Source organism: Chlamydotis macqueenii, chromosome 3 (genome assembly GCF_036417535.1).
Source record: "Chlamydotis macqueenii isolate bChlMac1 chromosome 3, bChlMac1.mat, whole genome shotgun sequence".
Classification (NCBI taxonomy): domain Eukaryota; kingdom Metazoa; phylum Chordata; class Aves; order Otidiformes; family Otididae; genus Chlamydotis; species Chlamydotis macqueenii.
This window is the reverse complement of record NC_141558.1, coordinates 15393944-15415660: the sequence shown is the minus strand read 5'-3', so window position 1 is coordinate 15415660 and position 21717 is coordinate 15393944. Positions and strand designations below refer to the sequence as shown.

At 39.2% G+C, this 21717-nt stretch overlaps 1 protein-coding gene across 3 annotated transcripts in view; it reads right to left on the bottom strand.

The window, feature by feature from the left end:
* The window catches only part of ROCK2 (Rho associated coiled-coil containing protein kinase 2), a 99778-nt gene extending 78629 nt beyond the window's left edge, over positions 1–21149 (bottom strand). For all 3 annotated transcript variants that reach the window (XM_086745970.1, XM_086745972.1, XM_086745973.1), the window contains exon 1: positions 20404–21149. In XM_086745970.1, the coding sequence (XP_086602096.1) occupies positions 20404–20553 (150 nt within the window). In that variant the 5' untranslated portion in view covers positions 20554–21149. The remainder of the gene's footprint in view (positions 1–20403) is intronic.
* Between the last annotated feature and the right edge of the window lie 568 nt (positions 21150–21717).

Below are 21717 nucleotides of genomic sequence, written 5' to 3'. Positions count from 1 at the left end.
AAGTCTTTCCAATCTTTAAGTTTTAGCTGTATGACGTCATTTCACCCCACAAGATACTGCTTTTGGCCAATTAAGCGTTTCATTTAAAAGGTTATGTAAATGAGAACATTAATACAAGCTCTCCCCTCTTACAAATTCCTTCCCTAACATGACATTAACAATAACGCACCCAAGAGATTTATAAATAACATCCATGCACTCTATGCCTCCTAGATTGCCTACCTCCAGGCCTCAACATCTCAAAATATCTGGCTTATACAAACCAAATCGTAGCAGATCTTGCACACATTAACTACACAGAACGTATAAAAATTATTCTAAACACCAGTTTAAAAAAATAAAGTTAATAAATTTGAAACTTACATCTAAACATATTCTAGTCTATTAATTTAAATAGGATTGTGTTAAAGGTAAAATGAGAAAAAGCCCAGAAGTTGTGGTAAATAACTCTTGGAATATATGATGAAGTAGTTATTTGCAACATCTTTTAACAAAGCCGCAAGGACTTCTACAAATAGCAAATGTGAAAATGCTGAAATTGTAAAATACATTGGTAATTGCTTTGTTTTAATTCACTGAAGAAAAATGATCAAAAGTAGTTCTTTGGGAGAGGTTCAGAGACGGAATTTAGTGAATAGCTTGTACTTTTTATTAAGACTGATCAATTCTGATAATTTTCATATAAAGCAACTATTATTATATGGCATTCTAATATACTTGCTCTATCAAGAAGTGTAAAAGAACCTTCTGAAGCTTATTTTTATCCGTTTGCCCCAAACTGCAGAAAACAGCCATTAAATTGTTGATACTATCAAGAAGCGTTTGAATAAAAACTGCAGAGAAATTGCAAGCTCAAGCCTATGCCGTAGTTAAGTGAAATGTGATATCCACAGCAGTTAAGAAGGATGTTTCAAGAACTTACCCCACCTGACTCCGAACAGACTTCGAAAGCAGGTTAACATCATCATTTGCCTCCAAAGCTGTGTACGTTGCAGGCATCTAACAATAACTAAATCAGTTATAGCAACCCACAGTAATTTTCAGGGCTGCAGATGAACCAGTCAAGCAGCATATGTTTGCATGCAGCAATGATCTATTCAAGGTCTGAGGATGAAGTTCCAGGACAGTCTAAACCAGTCTCCCTGTCCCCTAAACAAAAATCCCCACCCCTCCTTTGACTCAGCAGCGATGCCTTTCTCATCCTGAGCAGGCCAGTTTCGGGAGCTAAACTGGACCGGTCTTTTGCAGTTTTTATTTTTAGCCATTTTGCTCCTTAAACTCGCTCACTGCAGGGTCAGATAAGTAAAATAATCAGTGGGAAGGCAGTAGAAACAATATAGCAACCAAGATAGATCCATTACAATCACAGGGAATTACTCCTGAGAAAATGTAATTTCATTCAAACTTGAAAAACTGAGAGAGGGAAAAAAAGAAAAGCCAAAAAACTGTAAAGAACTGGTTTCTTTTATTCTACTGATACAACTTCAACTGAAAAGATAATGTATTAAGTCTTTAGAATTTACTGTTTCTTGTCTTACTAATTAAACTATTTTAAGAACAGATAATATTTTCATAACTGAGTAAGAAAAATACACTAAGCATACTATCATTAGCTATTATCCATAGCAAATGTTTTGTATTTCACTGAGTTATGGTTCATGTCCAAGTGGACAGACAGATAGATGTCTCAAGAACAAAACACTCCTTACATTTTGCAGAGTAATCCCATAAGTTCATCTTTTATTTCTTGATAAACAAAAGAAAAAAAAAAAAAAAGCAAAATCCCAAAAGAGTGAATATTTATATAAATAAATATAAAACTGTTCAAACATAAATATAGTACCTTTTTTTTTTTGCTTAGGAAACAGCATAAGAAATTTAGAGTGTGAAAAAGAAAAAGATAATTTGTAAGAAACTCTTATTTACATACTGCCCAAGGGTCACGTTCAGCTATAAATTAATACACACAGCTATATGAGTAAGTATATACTTGGGAAAAGATTAATCACAAATTACTGTCATTTAAATAATTCTATTTTAAATTGGTCCGTCCTCTACAGAGAAATGGTAACATCACTTCACCTCTTCAGACAGTTTTTCTTTCTCATTCTATTTAAGACAACAGTCATGACCTCTCATAAAAGTGTTGTTTGGATTTATATTAAGTAGTTTGAAACAATGTTTATCCTGAGTTTCATCTATCTGCACTGTCAACTTGAAATTCTCTTTGTTCCCATCCTAAAAAAAAAAACAAAACCAAAACAAAACAAAAAGAAAAAACAAACAAACAAAAAACAAACCTGCAAAAATCTGAACGACACTTTTCCTCCTCAACTCCCTATCCCATTCTGCAGATAAGCCGTAGTTATTCTCTTATCTAAAATCTTGGCTGGAGTACTGCCATACAATTATAAGGACATGAAGACTTTTGGAGCCTAGTCCTGCTGTACAAAACACAAAACAGCATTCCTCCACAGCCAGACTAGCCATCTCAATACGTTTGCCTTTGGCTCCTCTGGTTGATTTGGACTTGGAAGGCTGATCTTAGCACTTCTCAAGAAAAACTGTGTTCATGAACTGCACCTTACAGTATCAAGACATCAGTGAAATCTCCCACCTGAAGATCTTGGTCTATAATTACGTTCCTCTTGAGCAAAGAGGCTTTCTTACAGTAGAGATAGTTTTTGTCATCTCTATCTAGAAGCCTGAGCTTTTAAGAGACTGGTCCAAAACTAGAGAACGAAATTCCAGACAAATTAAGGATCACAGAACAGCTCACAAACTTCTTCAGCGCTAGTTGCATTTCCTAGTGAGATGCTACTTATTTGCGACAAGATTTGTTTACATATATAACAGTTGAGGAAGCCAACATAACAGCTTATGGAAAAGTTAATATAATTCTCCAAACCCTAAAGACAAAGAGAGCTTGCAAGAGCTCAGAGGGCAGCCAGCCCTGCAAGTCTGAGAAAGACAGACAGACTAGTTTTCTTCACTTACGTTGAGCTCATTCTTAAAACACATTTCATAACACTGAAGTGTATTATTGCAACCACATTTGAAGTTTGTTGCAGAGTTTCTCCTACGTACAATAAGGAGGTTAGCAGTTACCACAATTACTTATAAAATAAGTTGTTAGAAAATACTATAATTTATCTCAAAATTTTCAAATATATTTATTCTTTAAAGATGGCCTGTGTGCATATGGAGAGAAGGGGGGGAATAAAGAGATAATAGCTGATTATTATTTGACAATTCGGGTTGAAATTGCTTTTCAAAGAATAGCCCAATGAAGGTAGTGCAGCTCACAGTAAGATGAACAAATCTATATTGAAGTGATCGGCACTAAATGCTTGGCAAAATTAGATGAACGGACAGAACATCTGTCAGCCAGTATCACCCGATTAAACTTACTGAAAAGCTCAGAAGAAAGAAAACACAGGTAATGTATGTATTTCCCCACTAAAAATACTAAAAAATATATTTTATTATTATTTCCAGTGTTACATAGTAATATTCGTCAAAGTGAATGAAAAACGTAGAAAATAAACAACTACTTAAATAACCGCAGAGGATATAAAGAATAACACATTTTTGTAACTACTCGAGTTATGTACATTAAATAAATGTCTAGCAATTTCATGTTCAGTAATATAAAGAAACTTTAACTTCCAAGTACACATACATTCACATGCATAACCAGACATGCTGTAGCTCCTACAACAGATCTCAAAGAAAATCTGATAGTACCATGGAAAATATTCAAACACAACCCTTTCAGAAAAATAATAAAAAAGGTTCTATCAACCTGTTCACATTCAAAGACGTGATAACTCAGTAATTTTAATTCTGTGATTTCCATCTCAGTGGCATAGCTGCAAATATTCCAGTTACACTTCAATTCAAGTTTCACACAGCTATTCTATCAAGAGAACAAAACATCTAGAATGTGAAAAAAAGAAAACAAAATCATCACTGGGCCCAGGACGTCTGCCCTTTCTTCTTCCTCCAATTATTTCTCTGTAAGGCATACAAAATTCACTCCAGAAATACAATTAAATACCTGAGAAAGAAGAGGTGGAATTCCACTGAAATAAGTTGACTGTATTACTAAATTACTGAATTTATTACTAAACTTCATATAAGGTGAAGTGTTGTGCTTCAAAGCAGTAATGATGAGGCTCACAAAACTACATGTTAACAAAACACACATTCAAACATTAAGTCTAAGATGTCAGGAATCCATTTAAACAAAATATATTTTTATTAGGAAATAGACTTCATTTGTTAGTCTCAACTAAATGGCTCCATGTTGCTCTAAGATGAGAAGAAAGATTAAACGAAGTGGGTAGAACAAGTATCTTACATATCAAAGAGACAACAAAAAAAAAAAACAAACCACCAACTACACAGTCAGTGGTGACAATCACCAAATCCACAGTCCCTGGACTAACACAACCTCATGCCTAATGCAGGGCCCATAAGTAGTCCCACTCACTTAATCGCATCCATTAATTGTTCTAAGCTAAACATGCATATAAGTGCTTGTAAAACTGCATCTAAATAACATTTCTGAAAAACATTCTCTCCCCTCAAAGTGTCTTTCAAAAGACTTTCAGGAATTCATCTCTCTAGGATCCATTTCACATTCATGATTTGTTAAATAATAATAAAAAATCCTTGTCTAGCTGTCTAATCCGTTTATCTTGGGGAAAGGAATTCATAACAAAAGAGAGATATGAGAGAAGATACAAACACCCAAAGAAACTCCCCACTGTGACAGAGAAACTTGTTTCACATTTTTTTATGAATACATGATAAATTCACATTTTGAGAACATCTGCACAGTGTAACAACACAAATTTTGGATTTGTGGTATTTGATTTTTCACATTAGTGTGGTCAAGAAAGGAACTTTTATGAAAATAACTAATACCATCCCCCGGGATACATACTTCTCTGAAAGAAAATCTGCGTTAGCATGTCTGACCAGGAGATCTGGTATCTACAGAAAGTGATCTCATCACAGTTCCTGAACTGTAATGGTGAAAAAATATTTTTTGTACCCCCTTCAATCTGTTTTAATGGGTCTCTGAACTGCTTAATATGAGGCTACAAATAGAAAACAAACTGAACATAAAACTGACTGTGGTGACCCTGCAGATATCTATTCCCTCCATAAATCATATTTGACATAGTTTTGTAAGATTTTCAGACAAAAAGAATACCAACTCCATTTGTAACTCCAGTAAACTATTGGCCTATTCCTTCACGTGAATCTCATGAAGTTCAAGAAGGCCAAGTGCAAGGTCCTGCACATGGGTTGGGGTGATCCTCTATATCAATACAGACTCAGGGACAAATAGATGGAGAGCAGCCCTGTGGAGAAAGACTTGGGGGTGTCAGTTGCTGAGAAGCTCAACATGAGCCAACAATGTGCGCTTGCAACTGAGAAATCCAGCCGCATCCTGGGCTGCATCAACAGAACCGTGGCCAGCAAAATGAGGGAGGTGATTCTCTCACTCTGCTCTCATGAGACCCCACCTGCAGTACTGCATCCAGCTCTGGAGCCCCCAACATAAGGACATGGACCAGTTGGAGAGGGTCTAGAGGAGGGCCACAAAAATGGTCAGAAGGTTGGAGCACCTCTCCTACGAGGACAGGCTGAGAGAGTTGGGGCTGTTCAGCCTGGAGAAGAGAAAGCTTCGGGGAAACCTCACTATGGCCTTTCAATACTTAAAGGGGGCTTACCAGTTACTGTAGTGGCAGGACAAGGGGTAACAATTTTAAACTGAAAGAGGGTAGATTTAAATTGGTCATAAGGAAAAATTTTTTTTACAGTGAGGCTGGTGAGACAGTAGAACAGGTCACACAGAGAAGTTGTGGACGTCCCCTTCCTGGAAAAGTTCAAGGTCAGGTTGGACACGGCTTTGAGCAACCTGATCTAGTGAACAATGTCCCTGCCCATAACAGGGGAGTTGGACCATATGATTTTAAAGATCCCTTTCAACCCAAACCATTCTGTGATTCTGAAAGACTTCTGTCACTAGTACTGAAAAAGACAGTCTACACCAATAATCAGCTATTTTCTCAATAACTTGTAAATGGTATCCATCACTAAAAATACTTTTTTTCTTTTACCAACTGTAAAAGTCAATGTTTATTTTCTGTGGAAACTTCAGAACAGTTTCATCTGTGATAAACAAACCTACCTCTCCATTAACAACCTAGAAGTAATTCCTTTTTTTCTTTTAATTTAAACAATCTTGATTCAATGTAGTTGATGTTGTTATGCTGGTGTAAGAATATGAAATCAGAAAACACCGTGTAAGGTCACAGTGTAAGGTCAAATTAGTATTTGTGTAATTTAATCCAGTCAGGTATCAAAGCAAGCTGCGCTGATACCAATCTGCTTTGTGCCAGTGTAACATAACATGTATTAGAGATGGAGCAATCAAAACAGGGCACCAAGAACAATTTCCAAATAAGCACTGGCAGTTAAGACCTCAAATTAGTCATTTTGGCTTTTTGTATGTGGATGGATTCCACTGTTTTCAGCTATTTTCAGAAGAAAATATGAGCCAGTATTCATCTAAAACAAGCCTGTTTACACAAACAATCCTGTTGTTTCCTTAAAAGAGGAGAAGAAACAACAAACTAAAGCAACAGGCTACAATGCAAAAAACAGGTTTAAATTACATGAATTCAAACATAGACAAGTACTAATGACAACTAGCCTTTTACAAGTTTCTTTAAAAAAACAAAACAAAACAAACCTTTCCGGTTGCCACAATTTTCTCTGCACACAGGCTAGTAAGACGGTACGCTATTGCTCCATTACGTTAGGTAGGTCTGAATGTGACAGCAGAACTTATTTTACTCTTTTATTCTAATTCTCTTTTTTTTCTAAGTTTATATTAGCAGATTTTAGCTGAATTGAAGTTTTTGCAATTTTGAAAGAAGCTACAGTATTTGCACAGCAGTACAGAGCTTTGTGCTTGTCCCCACACTCCCTTCAAAGTTTCGTTACTGACATTGTAGCAAGAGACGCAGATGATGGCCTGCATTCAAAAAAAGTAGGCTGCGTATTTTAATTAATAAACACACCATTCATTAGAAATCTAGTTCTTTGAAGAAAAGAGCTATACTGTGGATTTTTTTAGTTTGTTTTGGACAGGTTTAGGATTGTGGGTTGTTTTTTTCTAAAAATGTCATAGTGGTAGTTAGGATTTTCTTCTGCAAATCTGCCAGGATTAACTGGGGAAATGATTCAGGTTAGTTTTAAACCAGATTAGTTATTCAAGTCAATTCACAACACACCAGCACAAACATTTGTGTCACCATTAAGGTGGTGCCCCATGGAAGCAGGTGGAGCTACTTCTTTAACTGATAGTGAAACTATTTGTGGAACTCTGTTAGCCATTTGTTTTTTAAATGGATCCATATAACTAAGGGAGAAAGCCAGGTTTGAAAGTTTCTGACATCACTCAGGTTCAGTTTCCCCATACTGGAAAACTTCTGTCTTCTTCAGATCTCTGAATATTTACTGTTCTAATCTTAGGAGCTGCTTGGTATCTCCCTCCAACAGTGTACAATTGTATTGGTTCATTTACAATCTGTTGGAAGACAAATATATTTTTGCTAAATATACAAAAACTTGATTGTGACTATCCTTAATGACTGAAGCTCTTAAATACAAAAATACACACAGTTGTGGGGTTTCTTTAATAATAATCTAGACTATTAAAGAATAATCCTGAAAACCTTATTTCAATTATGAAGGCTATCATGTCTATCCGTCTTCTAAACACGCTACTCCTAAGGCAGAAAAGCCAAGTTGGCTCCATTAATAATAATTTTTGCACATACATACCACTGAGAACGCATGTCTGTCCTCTGCTATGCCCACCTTTTTAAAAATAAAAGGTCTGCCTTCTTTGTTGTATTTTCCTTCCTTCAGAGCATTACAGACTACCTGAAAATCTTAATTACTGCTGTATCTACTTCCACATTGCAGACCAGAGTTGTCTGACCCAAGGACCATACTCCTGTATTTAGTAAACTCCTGTCTACAAAATCTCATCTCTTCTCTGCTTCTGGAAGTCACTCAGAAACAGATACTGCATCCTCCAGCATTTTAAGGTTTCCCTAATCCCCTGACTACTCACGGCTCTTAAAGGGATGATGACAGAGCTTATCTGACACGACAGAAAGACATTCAAAAGGTCTTTGTCTATGCCTGATAGGAGATCTTCACAAAGGAACCCACATCCTCAGGAACTTTGGTCTCAATCTGACAATTAAGTGCCTTGTATCCTCAGAATTGCAGGACTATTTCACAGTCTTTTCAATCTAAAGCTATTACAACAAAAGACTCTTAGGCACTGTAAACTTAAACCAGGTATAAAAATTTTCTTCCAACAGATAATAGCTTTGCAAGTTAGTGGCATTATCTACATACATTTGGGCAATGAAATGTTGCCTTAATCACCATGTCATTTAATAGAAGACATGCACGTCTGCCTTTAATGAGATAGTTAAATTACAATTCTATCAGAATTTGTTTACATACTCATATTAAAAATATCGGCTGAGATTATGGCAGCTGGAAGAAATTTTAAAATTAAATAATATTTTTCAGGTTTTTAGCTTGTGTTTATTCCAATATGATCAGTTTCCCCTTTCTGTGCAAATTTATCTTTGGAATACAAAGAACAAAAAAACATGATTGTGAAACAAAAATATGACAAGAAATTCAGAGCTGAGTGAATATCCGAAGTTACTTGGGGAAAGAAAGCAAAACAGAAAATAGATTTCAAGTTCATCATGGTTCTATAAGAGGAAACAAGCATAGATAATAACTCGATGTTTCCTAAAATTCCCTTAAGCTTTGGAAACAAATGATTCTGACAGGCAAATATTATCTCGCCTTTCCATAAGATCCGAGCAGATCAATTCCCCACAAGAGCCATCTGAACAAGTTGCTTCCTGAAGGAATGTCATTTTTTACAGTTGAAGGAAAAACTCCTGTGCATCAAGATCACATCAAGATCAGGAGAGCTGTATGCACTTGGCTAAATGTTGTGGAGGAGAAGAAAATTTACATACATCTCTGGTAAGAGCACTGCAGCACACATCCTGTACGCATATACACAAGTACAGAGCACAGACCCAGGAACCAGAACAGGACAGCCTAGAAACAGGACAGCCACGCCAGTCTGGCACTACCCTACAGCAAGCAGAGACCATTACTGGCTGTCTGCTAAAGCAGCACTTAAATCTGGGGAAACAAAGTCCTTATATCAACAAAAAAACAATGTATCAGCTTCACTGCACATCACTTAGGTAAGAGCATGACCCTAATGTTTCAGAATATTTCAGACAAAGTGGTGTCCCTAATTGACTTGGGTTTCTTGTCGTTCCTCACTACCCTTCATAGAAAATCTGCATACAACTAGCTATACACATGTCACTGTCCAAAGGAGTTCAAACACACAAAACAGTTGATTAAGCAATAGGGCTATGTCCATTTACTCACAGACCAGCATTTTCAGAAAGTGAGCACAGGAATAAGACTAGATAATTGGAGCTGTATTATTCTAGATTAAAAGACCTCCTACTTCTACTTTACTTCCTCTTGCTCTGCTGCAAGAACCTAACACCAAATACCACCACAACATTGCTTAGCCTCTTCTGTCACACTGTGTCTAATCTCGCAATTAGGTCAAAACCGGCAGAAGAATCATCAAGGTATGCTTAAAAAGAACCTTGACAGCACCCAGGGTGAATGATGCTTTCCAAGATCACATGTGTAGCAGCAAGTGAAACAGTAACAGCACCTGAGCCCCACCCAGTGTGAGACCTCCATTCCCCATGCTGTAACCACAGCATGCTTTTGGAAAACCGCAGGCTAAGAACTTCACACTAGCGACAGGCAAGACCATGCCAGCTAGAACACGGCAGGACCCTGACACTGTCTAGTTTACTGTTATAGATTCAGGCTTACAGACTACAGCGATGTTTTACTTTCATGACTATTTTGCATATAATCAAACATAAAGAAAAAAGTTACAGTCCTCTTATGATGTCTATGTACTTTCAGGATCGGTGACCCCACGATTTGACGGCATCAAGCATGTTTGTTTCTTCTCCTTCTTCTTTCCACTTTAGAGAACAAAAAAACCCAACAGCAGTAAGATTTCATACATTAGAAAACAAATCAAGACATGATGGCAATAAAAAAAAAATAAAAATTCTGCAACTCAGAAAATTACTCGGTGTATAAAATGAAGAAAAATTCCCATGTCCCAAGAAAGGAGTCCAATCACATTGTAGCCTCTTCTGATACTTATGCTCTAGGAATTAAGCTTGAAATAAAAATATAACTAAAAAGTTTTACCTTGGAATAAAATGTGTATAAGGCTTTTCTTTAGTCATGTTTTATACATACTACAAAGTCAAAACAGCTTACACATAACGTCATCCCTCTCCCCCCTCATATTCAGCATCCATTTGATCTAGCATGTTGATAAGTAGAAATAACTTCATCATACATTGCTCGGTTTTGATTTAATAAAAAAGCACTTGGATTGCAAGTAATTTACATCTAAGTCTGAAAGACTCACTGTGCATCTTCCCTCATAAATTTAAGACACTGTGATTTCGAAACATGAATATCTTCTTACCAAACATACTTCCAGCAATAAAGTCTAACCAAAACATGCCATGCTGTATAGAATACTTAAAATAAACTCTACAGTTAGGCTCAATGTTGTCTCTGGCTTTCTGATTCAGTGAAGTAAGTCCTGCAGTAGAGTTACATAAAATAAATCTAGGAATTTTTTACATAGTGAACATTGTCATACTTTACAGATTTGGTTTCAAAGTTACATTTTGCATTTTTAACATGCAGAATTTTGGCAGAGATGTTTTCACAGGTAGACAGGGGACGTTTGGGACTTCGGGCACTTGTGAAACACTGCTGTGTGCATATAAGAAAAAATACTGGTATTCCTTCTTAAAAAATGAAGAGCACTGAAATAGTTTATTTTGACATTTAAATCGCCTTTCTTCAGAGGCAGCCAACCATTAAAATAGATGAAGTGATTCACACCTCATGGTGCTACTGTTTCAGGCTTCTACATGTACGAACCATTCTTCATCATACTGCCCATATTTAGAGGTTTTCTTTGTCATTCTAACAGCTGGAAATTATTTTCAAAACGGAGAACTAGCTGGACATCTACAATTGAAAGGATTTGCCAGCATAGTATTTTTCAGGAGATGCAGCTTCTATTAGTATATTTATTATTTCTTACATATTTATCTTCTAATTCAAGCTTAAAATATTTCCAAAACAGAACAAACACTATGTACGTACAAAACTGTGTTCCTGCTACCTTATTTGCTGCTACATTCAGGTTTTGCCACCAGAATTTTGACAACCAGAGTTCTGCTCACCACTCTCACTGGCGTAAACGCCATTTCCAGAGTCAAGACACATCCTTCAATTCTGGGGAGATGAATACTGGGGAAATCCATAGGGATGGAGATTAAGGAAAATAAAAAATAAAACAAAGCAGCAGCACATTTCATATAACTGAAGTAATTTTTTCATAGCAATACTGAACAGTCAACTTAACAGCAATTAAAAAAAACAGGGCTTACAAAACTTTATAATTTAGTAATAGAAATACCTTTTTATTTTGAAAATACAGTTATTTTTAACTTTCCCGATCAGATCTGTAGCTTAGCTCAGGTGCTTATGATACCAGCATGGATGCAACTCTCAAGTTTAACAAAATTACTAACTACGTTGTACTCACAGAGAAAAAAATTAAACATACGATAATGTTTAAATTAACAACAGTGGTTGCAGTACAATAATAAACAGTCAGTACCTCCTTGCCACATGAGTATTCAAGTAATTGTTTTCAGTCACTTTTCATATGAAAGAATAAAAAAAAAAAAAGAGGGAGGGTACTTTGCAATCCAGGCTTATACACCCTAAAGAGGTCATTAAATTGAATAGGCCAAGAAACAAAACTATGGCTTAATGCCTAAGTGGGCTGACTTTTACTGTTGGAAGAAGAGGTCTTGAAATGTTCATTAACGGAAACACATCATGCGTGCATACAGCTGGCATGAGAAAGGTTTTCATCATTTACTAAACCAACAGCTTCCAACATGGTATTACATCCTGCTCTTCTCAGTTTTCTTGCACTATTAGAGGGAATAATTCTATTCCTAAGGCGAGAGACTTCATGGTTATTCAATCACAGAAGTTTAAAAATTCCATGAAAAAAGCATTCACAAGTCAAACACGGTTATAAAATTGTGCAAGAAGTGGCAGAAATAATCTTAAGTAACCTCATAACATCTTCTATCTGCTTCCTACAACTTGTTCCAAATGACTTCAGCTGCACATACTAGAAGTCTACCACAACATAGACTTCCCTGTGTACCAGATGGTGCTAAAAGTCATTTACAAATAAAAACCTATGTCCTATACATGCAACAAATGACAAGGCTTGTCTCCCTAATCTTGAACTGAATATAATCAGCGCTAAACTGAAAAGGGAAACCAGAACAAGCCAGTTTCAGAAGCCACAGGGAAAACCAGTTTAAAACTAGTTTCTGTATGAAATAGAACATTTTCACAGCATAGGTAAGCCAAATAATTGTATACCCCTCGACCAAAACCTGTGCTATTATTATTTTTAGAGCACAATCTCTTTGAAGATACGTACGTACACACTACAGTGAATTTATCAATGCAGCACACTTCATTTTGAACAAAAGAAAAATACAAGGAGTCAAACAAGCTGCACAGTAGCATCAAGCACAAGTAGAGTAAATTTTCCAAATTCACCACTAATTCAAGAAAAAGTAATTTCCAAGGAACACCTGAAGGTATTTGTCTATATCTGTACCATACTAGGGTAAATCTATGTTGCTGAGAGCACAATGTTTGATATTTAATCAACAACTAAGGTACAGACTTCGGACAACTACCTATAACAGAAGTGACAGACATGGACAAAGAACAATGATGCATTACAGCCTTTAAATAGTAATCAAGATTTTAGTTAAACTTTAAACACCATTTGGAAGAAAGTGCAGAACTTCACCATTTTTTCCTTCTAGTGATTTATTTATTTGGTAATAGTAACAGTCAAAATTATTTGTTCTGAGATTAAAAAAAAAAAAAAAATTTGATAAAGATCAGCTTTTTCTTCTTTCATCATGGTTCAAACCTTCTTTCATGTCTGTATGTGACCTCTTCTTAATTTCCTCCTGAAGAAAAATATAAAAAAAATTCTTGTGTTTGGATGAGTCACCCAAACTTTATCCTGTTTTATGCAGGATCCTGTTATCCTGTACTTTAAATGCAAACCAGTAAAATCAGTACCCATGATTTAGAATAGTCAAGAGGCAATAAAGCAACCACTCAGTTATCTGAATCCTCAGGATTCAAAATTAAACACTTTGACATAAACTCTCCTCATGATCGTCTTTTTATATCACATAAGCTCATTCTAAACATTAAATTCTTCTCCAGTACAGCTTGGTTTTTTTTGTATGTTTGTTTGTTTTTTAGAAAAAGGGGCTTCATCATCTCCGTTTCATATAGTTGGAAACAAAAAAAAAGATTTGTGTGATGACATGTAGTGCTAGCACTAGATGAGGGTTCAGACCCTCCTGCACGCTCTCTTTTTTATTTATCCCTCAGCTTGTACTGTCTGAACTACACCATCCTGCTAACAAAATGAACAGCCATATGACTATGGCATTCAAGTAGCAATGCCGCTCATGGATGTCAAAACCCGGTAGTCTCCATGTGGGCACAAAGAAAACAAAAAATATGTGATTGGTGATTGTTTGCAAAAGACTTACTTAGGTAAGTCATCCTATATAACACAAAATTAATGAAAGACAGGCATAATGAAAAAACACTTATATGTGGCACCCAGATTGTTTTTATTCTCATGTCTATCACCTTCCAGATCCTACAACAACTGAAGCAGAGATTGAACAGGAGGGACGTTTCACAAGCCAATGAAGAAATTTGTGTCCATCCCTGCATGTGAAACAATAAACTCCATGATATTTCATAAAAGTAAAAAAAAAAAAAAAAGGCCCCTCTCTCAGTAGCTGTAACAGTAGCAGATGAACACAGAAGAAAACCAAAAAGCTAAGTCCACATCACATAACCAGCTGTTACTGATTGAGACTATCCAAACGAGCGAAATCTGGACAAAATTCACAGCATCACAACCTTCCAAATACAGAGCCTCTGCACATTAGGAGGTGGCTAAATCACTGTTTTAAGCATACAGTCTTAAAACTTTATTAGCAGGTAATTAATGTTCCAAAATAAGGATGCAAGTGGCACTTCACCTGCACTAAAGAAGCCGAAACGTTGCTGGCTGTGAAGATGCACTGCTGCTGGCAATATGGGGAGTGTTTGGCATTTCACTACTGTAGCAACAAAAGCTTAAGCACAGTAGGTATGGCTTCGGAACTGAGCACTACACTCAATGTTCTGTTTACATAGCGAAAGACTCATTAAAATAAGTTTATTACTAGCAAAGGCTGCCAATATAAACACAGTATTCTTGTTCTTAACCAATGGGATGTATCAAGAAAAAAATATTTTAAAAATTTGTTACCAGAAACATTTGGTGCTTTTCAGTATAACAGTTTAGAACAACCTCAGACACAATACAGTATCCTGCCCCCTCAAAAAAAAACCATCTTTATGGGTTATAAAAACATATTTAAAAAAAATATTTTCTTTCATTATGTAAAACTCTACTACCAAGTTTCAATCACTTTCATCCTTAAAATCCAAGGTCAGTTCCTCTGTGACAGTGATACAATTTCAGTCACAATTTGTAGATCAAACTCCAGCAAGAAGTCATCAACTGACAGCTGCAGAGATTGGTTACTGGGGTAACACTTCTTTTTCTTTTTAAATCAGGCAGCTTTCGTTATGGACTGCATTACTAGACAAACAGCCAAATGCCTTGGCATTGCTCTGCCCTTAGTTGAAAATTGAAAATGTACTGGGGAAAAAAACAAGTTTCAATCAGCATTTGCATACTTTCCACAACTGACACCAAGGCTACTAATATTTGGAAAAGTGAAGAGTTCCTGAATTTTTATTCTACCGCATACAAAGCAGAAGAGAACTGTGCTGATTTGATAGTCTGGTTGTCTTTGTTTTTTCCCTAAAATTGTTACAGAGACTGAACAACTAAAGGATACTAATGACCCACTCTGCAATCTGATCAATACAGGTGAAATACTGGGAGTGAACATTCCGCTTGTGAATGCACATACAAAATCTGCGTGTATCTCATATGTGGCAGTAAAAGTACTGAAGCTGAGCAAACTACCTTTAATTCTAGCGTGGAACAAAACAGAATATAAGAACACGTAAAACTGTCAGAAAATAGAACTGTCCTTTTCCAGTTAACTGTATTGCTATATATAAATCCCATCACATGGGAACAATGAACAAAAGAGAATTCAGTTTCTTTAAAGCTCATCTTATTCAACTCTGCCGTAGACATTCTGAAATTACAGATCAAAAATTAAGAAAAAATTATAGAAAGAGCCAGAAGCTAAGAGAGAAATAATAGCAGAAGAACTATAACAAACAAGAAAAAAAAATTATTTATTCAATAACAGAGAATCATCTGGCCTTTCAACTATTTATTAGGCAATGAATTTCAGATCAGATCCTGCTAACTGCTATGTTTTCGGCTCTTCCCATGCTTGCTGGCTCAAATTAACACAACAGATTGTTCTTACTGATTCAAAATTGTGTGGCAATAAATATAGGAAAATGAGATTACTTCGATATTAAATATGCAATGCTCATATTAAATATTAAACACTTTGAATGCTCGTAAGGCCAAAATCCTGCAAAGGGATACACATGTGTCAGCCACGATGACCTGGAGACCCTGTATTAAGAGAGTTTAGCCCAGTGATTTGCTAAATTAACACTCTTGGTATAAAGTTGGTATCTATTCAGCTGATGAGATTGCTACAGACAGATGCACCTATTGAAAGGATCAGAGCCACAGCTGTATCTGCAACTCACTTTTCATTAGGAGTAAAGTTCTAGGGTTTCGATGGCAAAGATCAACTTAGATGAACATCTATTCATGTTCAAACTAATACAATACACAGTTTACCTGTCAGCTTCATTTTAACAAAGAAATAAAAAGCAAATTAATTCAGTTCTAGTTTGGTGTTTTGTTTGTTTGGGTTGGGTTTTTTTTTTCAATTTTTAAGGAATGTATATTCTGAGACACTTAAGCACTCTCCTGCTAATCATTCCTCCACTTCTTAGTCCACCAAGAAAGCGTTCCCAGCGTAGCCCAGCACTGTGCTCACCATTTCACTGCTGCAATACCTATTTAACAGTTTTAAGAACTCCTTCTTTCAGAGGCTGACACAACCATAGCAGAGTAGGCAGAAGATACTCAACATTATACATATTTAGTATAACGCCAAGGTTTAAGCTTAACTCTAAAATCCCAAGGCTTGCACTGAACAAGACCAAGGGCAGACACGAGTTCCTTTCTCTATGCAACTGCATTCGACTGCAGCTCCAGCAAAAGGACCAGGCAGACAACTGCAGGGAGGAGGATGATGATAAGATTTATCGGAGCTGTTCGTCACCACCATAAAACTCTGAAGTTGAGTTCAGCATATGCTGAAGTGATACAATTACACAAGGCAAGGAAGCGGAGGTCTGGATTAGTTTTACATAGCCTACATTGACCAATCTGCTCTAGTTTTAGAACACATTAAGCATTCAGCTACCACTTACCAATGCACCCTTAAACAATGTGAATTTAATACCATATAAAACAACTCAGTTAATACTGTAGATAGAACATACATGCAAAAGAATAAATATACAAATGTATTGGAGAACTGTTAAGCTCTTCTTAAATGTAGCTGTCAACTAGGAACTATTCCGTAGGAATGTATTTATAGAAGGGTTTCTTATAGATCACCCAAGGTCAAATACCATTTAGTGCTATCATCAATGTGTATATGCAGTACACATAAAAATGTCACTTCATTAAAGTAGTGGATGACACAAACTGGCAGAAGAGCAAATAAGAACACAGCAGTTTTACGAAGTGATCTGCACAACCTAAATGTAATACACAAAACAGGTTTTCACAACCACTAATGCAACGTTACGTGACCCAAAAGAGTAACAGACTGTATCACAGAAAGCTGTGACAGTAAAAAAGTTATTTATCTTAGCATAGGCAACCTAACACAGGCGTTCAGCACGATAAAATGAGAAAAAGAACACTCAGTGGATGCCAAAAGGAGGTGAGAAAAATCACTTCCCTTTGTAGATGTCTTTGCTGAAATCTATCATGGAACAGCATACGCAGTTCTAGCATTCCCATTTTCATCTCTTTATCAGACCAAAACCAGAAGAAACCCACCAAGCACAGGCTAGCCATCTGAACCATGCTAATAAGTAGAAACTCCTCTACATTTTTTTTTTAATTTAGCAGAAAAAGGATGGTGATAACCATGCTACACATTTCAATTTGCTTTTTTGTTTTGTTTTTTACAGAAAATTTGCCTTCTTAACTACCAGGACAAATTGAATGGCAAGTTCTTAATCTCTTACTGCCTCTGAATTGAGACTGCATGTTTTTTTCTAAGATACATTTCAACAAACACAAATGATTATGCTCAACACAGGCATAAATAGACAAGTGTTAAGGCATACAATATAGCAAAAAATCACATTAGAAAATCTAATGGTCTCTCTGGAGCCCCAAAGTAGGATGGGAGGAAAATAATCGATCAATGTATTTGGATTCATAGATTCTCCTGCTAAAGAAATAGATGGATGTGCTCAGCCATCCTGTGGTCAGAAAGGTACACAAAGAAAACTTCTTCATTTAGAGCCACTGAATAAATTATCTCTTGATAGGTAGTGGAACTGGTATCTAAAGACAGCTTATTACCTCAGCTTTTCATGTCTTTCAAATTTGCACCATGTGTTCATGTGTTGTAGATTAACAGTTAGGTTTTTTTCTTTTTACAGCTTCCCAAAATAAAGCATGCACACAAAATGCAGCTGTTTATTACTTTTTACAGTGTAAGGAAATGAATTCCATTTTGAATTCCATTCCACATTTTTAGTTTTGGTTATGTTATTTTTGGAGGATGAAATAGTGGCATTCCAGCTAGTCCAGCTTTTTAAGACGTTTTCCCTGACTCTTAGTTTCTGTTGCTGTATTTCTACTTTTAACTGAAAACACATTTCCACTTATGATAACTTACGCTGAAAACGAGCTGTTTAGTAAACAAGTACATTTTGCAATTTGAATATGTTTTCATACTCAGATTGCCTAGCAGAATGTCAACACAAAATGAACGTCAAGTAGCATAAAGCAACAATACTAAAGCTCAAAAGAAAAGGCTTTTACAGGAAATCCGGTGCAAATTTCCTAAATAAGAGTAATAAATAAATAAATAAACCTGAAGTAGTTCATTATTTCGTACATAGACCTGTAGAATGCACAAGCTAGGAAGTTTGATTGATTAGCATTTTATTTTACTTGCTATTAATATTTTAAACAATAGTTACAGAGGGAGTGCAGAGAGCAAAGTGATGACCTTTACTATAAAAAATACGCATTTACAATCCAGCTAATACTCTCCCATGGTTTGCTAATTTGTTCAATTTATTACACGAAATGGTCTATACTGTAAGCGTACAAAACACACACACACACAAAATCAAGTGCTAAGCAGCCCTGTCACAATTTTGCAATTAGAATTTATCTTCAGAAACATGAATGGTTTTTAGTGTATCTAATCTATGTCCAGAACAGGGGACATGAGAGAATAAAAGAAACACACTGTTTCAGCAGAAAGTGTGAAGAAGTCTACTGTGGTTAAGCATTAACCTGATGCATTTTTCAGAACGACTGTACTATTTTTAACTGCTCTTTTTTGGCCACAGGTCAAAGTTTTCCTAGCAAAATACCAAAGTGAAAATGCTGGGAGCGAAGCCCAGAGGCAGCTCTCTTTGCTTTGGCCTAGGCAAAAAACTTATCTGAATCCAGTCAGATATGTAGTACTGTTTCCCACTCCCCTTCATTGACTACTATGCGTGTCATTATGCCTCTGAACATCTATGAGAGGAGTAATACAGCACTAAAGCCTCGACAAGAACATTTTTTAGATGTTATAGGAAATTCCTATATTCTCCACACAGCACAGGCATACATACTGTTCAGTCAGTTCCTGTATTTTTGGCCAAACAGAACTGAGTTATTTGAAAGCAGAGAAAAAAAAAATTAAAAAGACACAGTGTAAGTGTCTGGAGCAACTCTTGGAAGGGATTTTTTTCCCCCCCCGCCTTTTCTATTCCTCCTAACTGGGACACATTGGAAATCTTGGGACAGACTGGAAATACAAGGTTTGAAGACCCTGAAGTTCAGTTAAAAAAAAACAAAACAGTAATAACAACACTAATCAAGACTCCCTCTCACTGCCTTTCCAGGGTTTGGACGTTTTAAATGGGGAAATATAACTCCCTTCCCACTCCTTCCTGAGGGCATGGATTTCTTACCAAAGGAAATTATATTTCAGACACTCACACAGAAAAATGCTATTTGAAACAGGAGACAGACGAATCAACTTGCCCCAATAGAAAATAAAAGTGACCCCACAGGACCCCCCAGTTACACTTCTCCCTTCGTCCTTTTCCTTCATTATTTCCACATCGCTCAGCAAACCCCACCTTTACCAGGAGACGACTTCACAGGGGGGTCGAGAGGATGGGTACTGGGTGCCCGGCAGCGCACACAAAGGCAGGTACTCGGGGAACGGACGGTTACGGGGACCGAAAGTAAACGGTGTGAACGATGCTGGGAGAGATAAAAAAAAAAAAAAAAAAAAAAAAAAAAGGGGCGAAAAAAGGCGCTTTCCTCCCCAGGTCAGATCTTTCCGGAGAAATTTCTCACTTTCCCCAAAATAAGCTGTACTTAAACAGAGAGCGGCTCACTTGTCGGCTCACGGCGCAGTCCCTCCACTTTCCCCCAGCGCCGGGGGGCGAGGACTCGCTCCTCGCCACCTCCCCGCCCGGCGGGGCCTCCCCTCAGGTGGCCGGGCCCCACTCGCCGTCGGGCCGGCCGGGGCCGTGGGGAGGCACCGCCCGCCCCACCCCCGGGGAAGGAGCCTTCGTCCTCCCCCAGGAAAGCTCCTCCGGGACGCGGGAGACCTCTCTTTCCTTCCTTCCTCCCCGCTCCCGCCTGCCCGAGGCGAGGGCAGCGCTCCCTTTGTTACCCCGCCGAGCGCTTCCCCCCGCGGCGCGGCCGGGCCCGGCCGCCCCCCTCACCAGCAGGCTCTCCACGTTGACCGGGGAGCGCGGGTCGCGGATCATGGACTCCAGCTTCCTCTGGCGGCCCTCGAGCATCCCCGCCGCCGACTCCAGCGCCTCCGCCGTCAGGGGAGTCGCCGACATCTTCACCGCCGGCTGCTGGCTCATCCTCCGGCCCGCCTAGCGCCGGCGGGAGACCGGCCCCCGCTGTCGGGGAGGAGGGGACTGAGCCGGGTCGCCCGGCGGGCCGGCTCGGGGCCTAGCGCGGCGGAGAGGCCGGGGGAAGGGCGGGGGCCGCGGCGGGCCGGGCCTGGGCAGCGAGGCGGGAGCAGAGGGCAGCGCGCCGCTGTTGGCCGCCTCGCGGCCGCCCGGGCATGAAGGGCGCAGGGAAGCGGCCGCTGCTCCGCCCGGGCGCGGGGAGAGGGAGGAGAGAGGTGGGAGGGAAGGAGAGAGGGAGGGAAGGAGGGAGGGAGGGAAGGAGGGAGGGAGCGAGCGCTTCCCGCCGCACCCCCGCCTCTCCCTCCTGCTCGGGGCGTCCCTCCGCGGGCGCCGGCTTCACTGCCCGCTCCGCGCCGCCGGCCGGGCCATCGCGCCGGCCCAGCGGCCGCTCCGAGGGAGGCGGGGAGGGAAAAGCGAGGCGGCCGCCGCAGAGTCGGGCTTGGACTCGGGCTCCCTCTCTTCCGCCTCGTCTGCTGCTCGGGCGGGAGCTGCGATCCCCGCCGGCCTGGCCTGGCCTCGCCCCACCGTTCACTCCATGCTGCGGCCGCCGCCTGCCCGCCCGCCCCCAGCGTTCTGCTCCTGCCGCTGCGCCCGCCCCCCGCCTGGCTCGGCTCGGCTCGGCTCTGCCCGGCCTCCTCCTCTCCCGGCCTCTCTTACCCACAAGGCCCCGCTGCGAACGGCGGCGCATAGCTCCCCGCTCACTCACCGTCTAACTATAACCCTGAGCTCAGCGACCCGCGGCCCGGAGGGGAGGCCCGGGGCTGGGTCCGCGGCCGGGGCCCCCCCGCCGCCCTCAGCCCGCTGCCCGGCCGCCGCACCAAGGTGACCTCCCGCTCTGCCGGTCCCCGAGTCGGCCGCTGCGGGCAGGGTCCGGCGGAGGGAGTGGGCCTGGGCATAGCAGCCGAAGACAGAGAGAAAGGGCTGTATGGTGGCTGGGTGAATTTTGGCTGAGGCCTTATCCTGCCCACATAGCGTAAAGCACAACAAAAAAAAAATAGTAAACGTTTGAGAAAGTGGGCAGAAAGCGTTTCAGATAGAGCAGCGGTGCTCAAGACACGTAGGAGAGAGAGAATGGAAAGCTGGAAGGTGAGGAGCTGTGGCAGGGAAGATGCA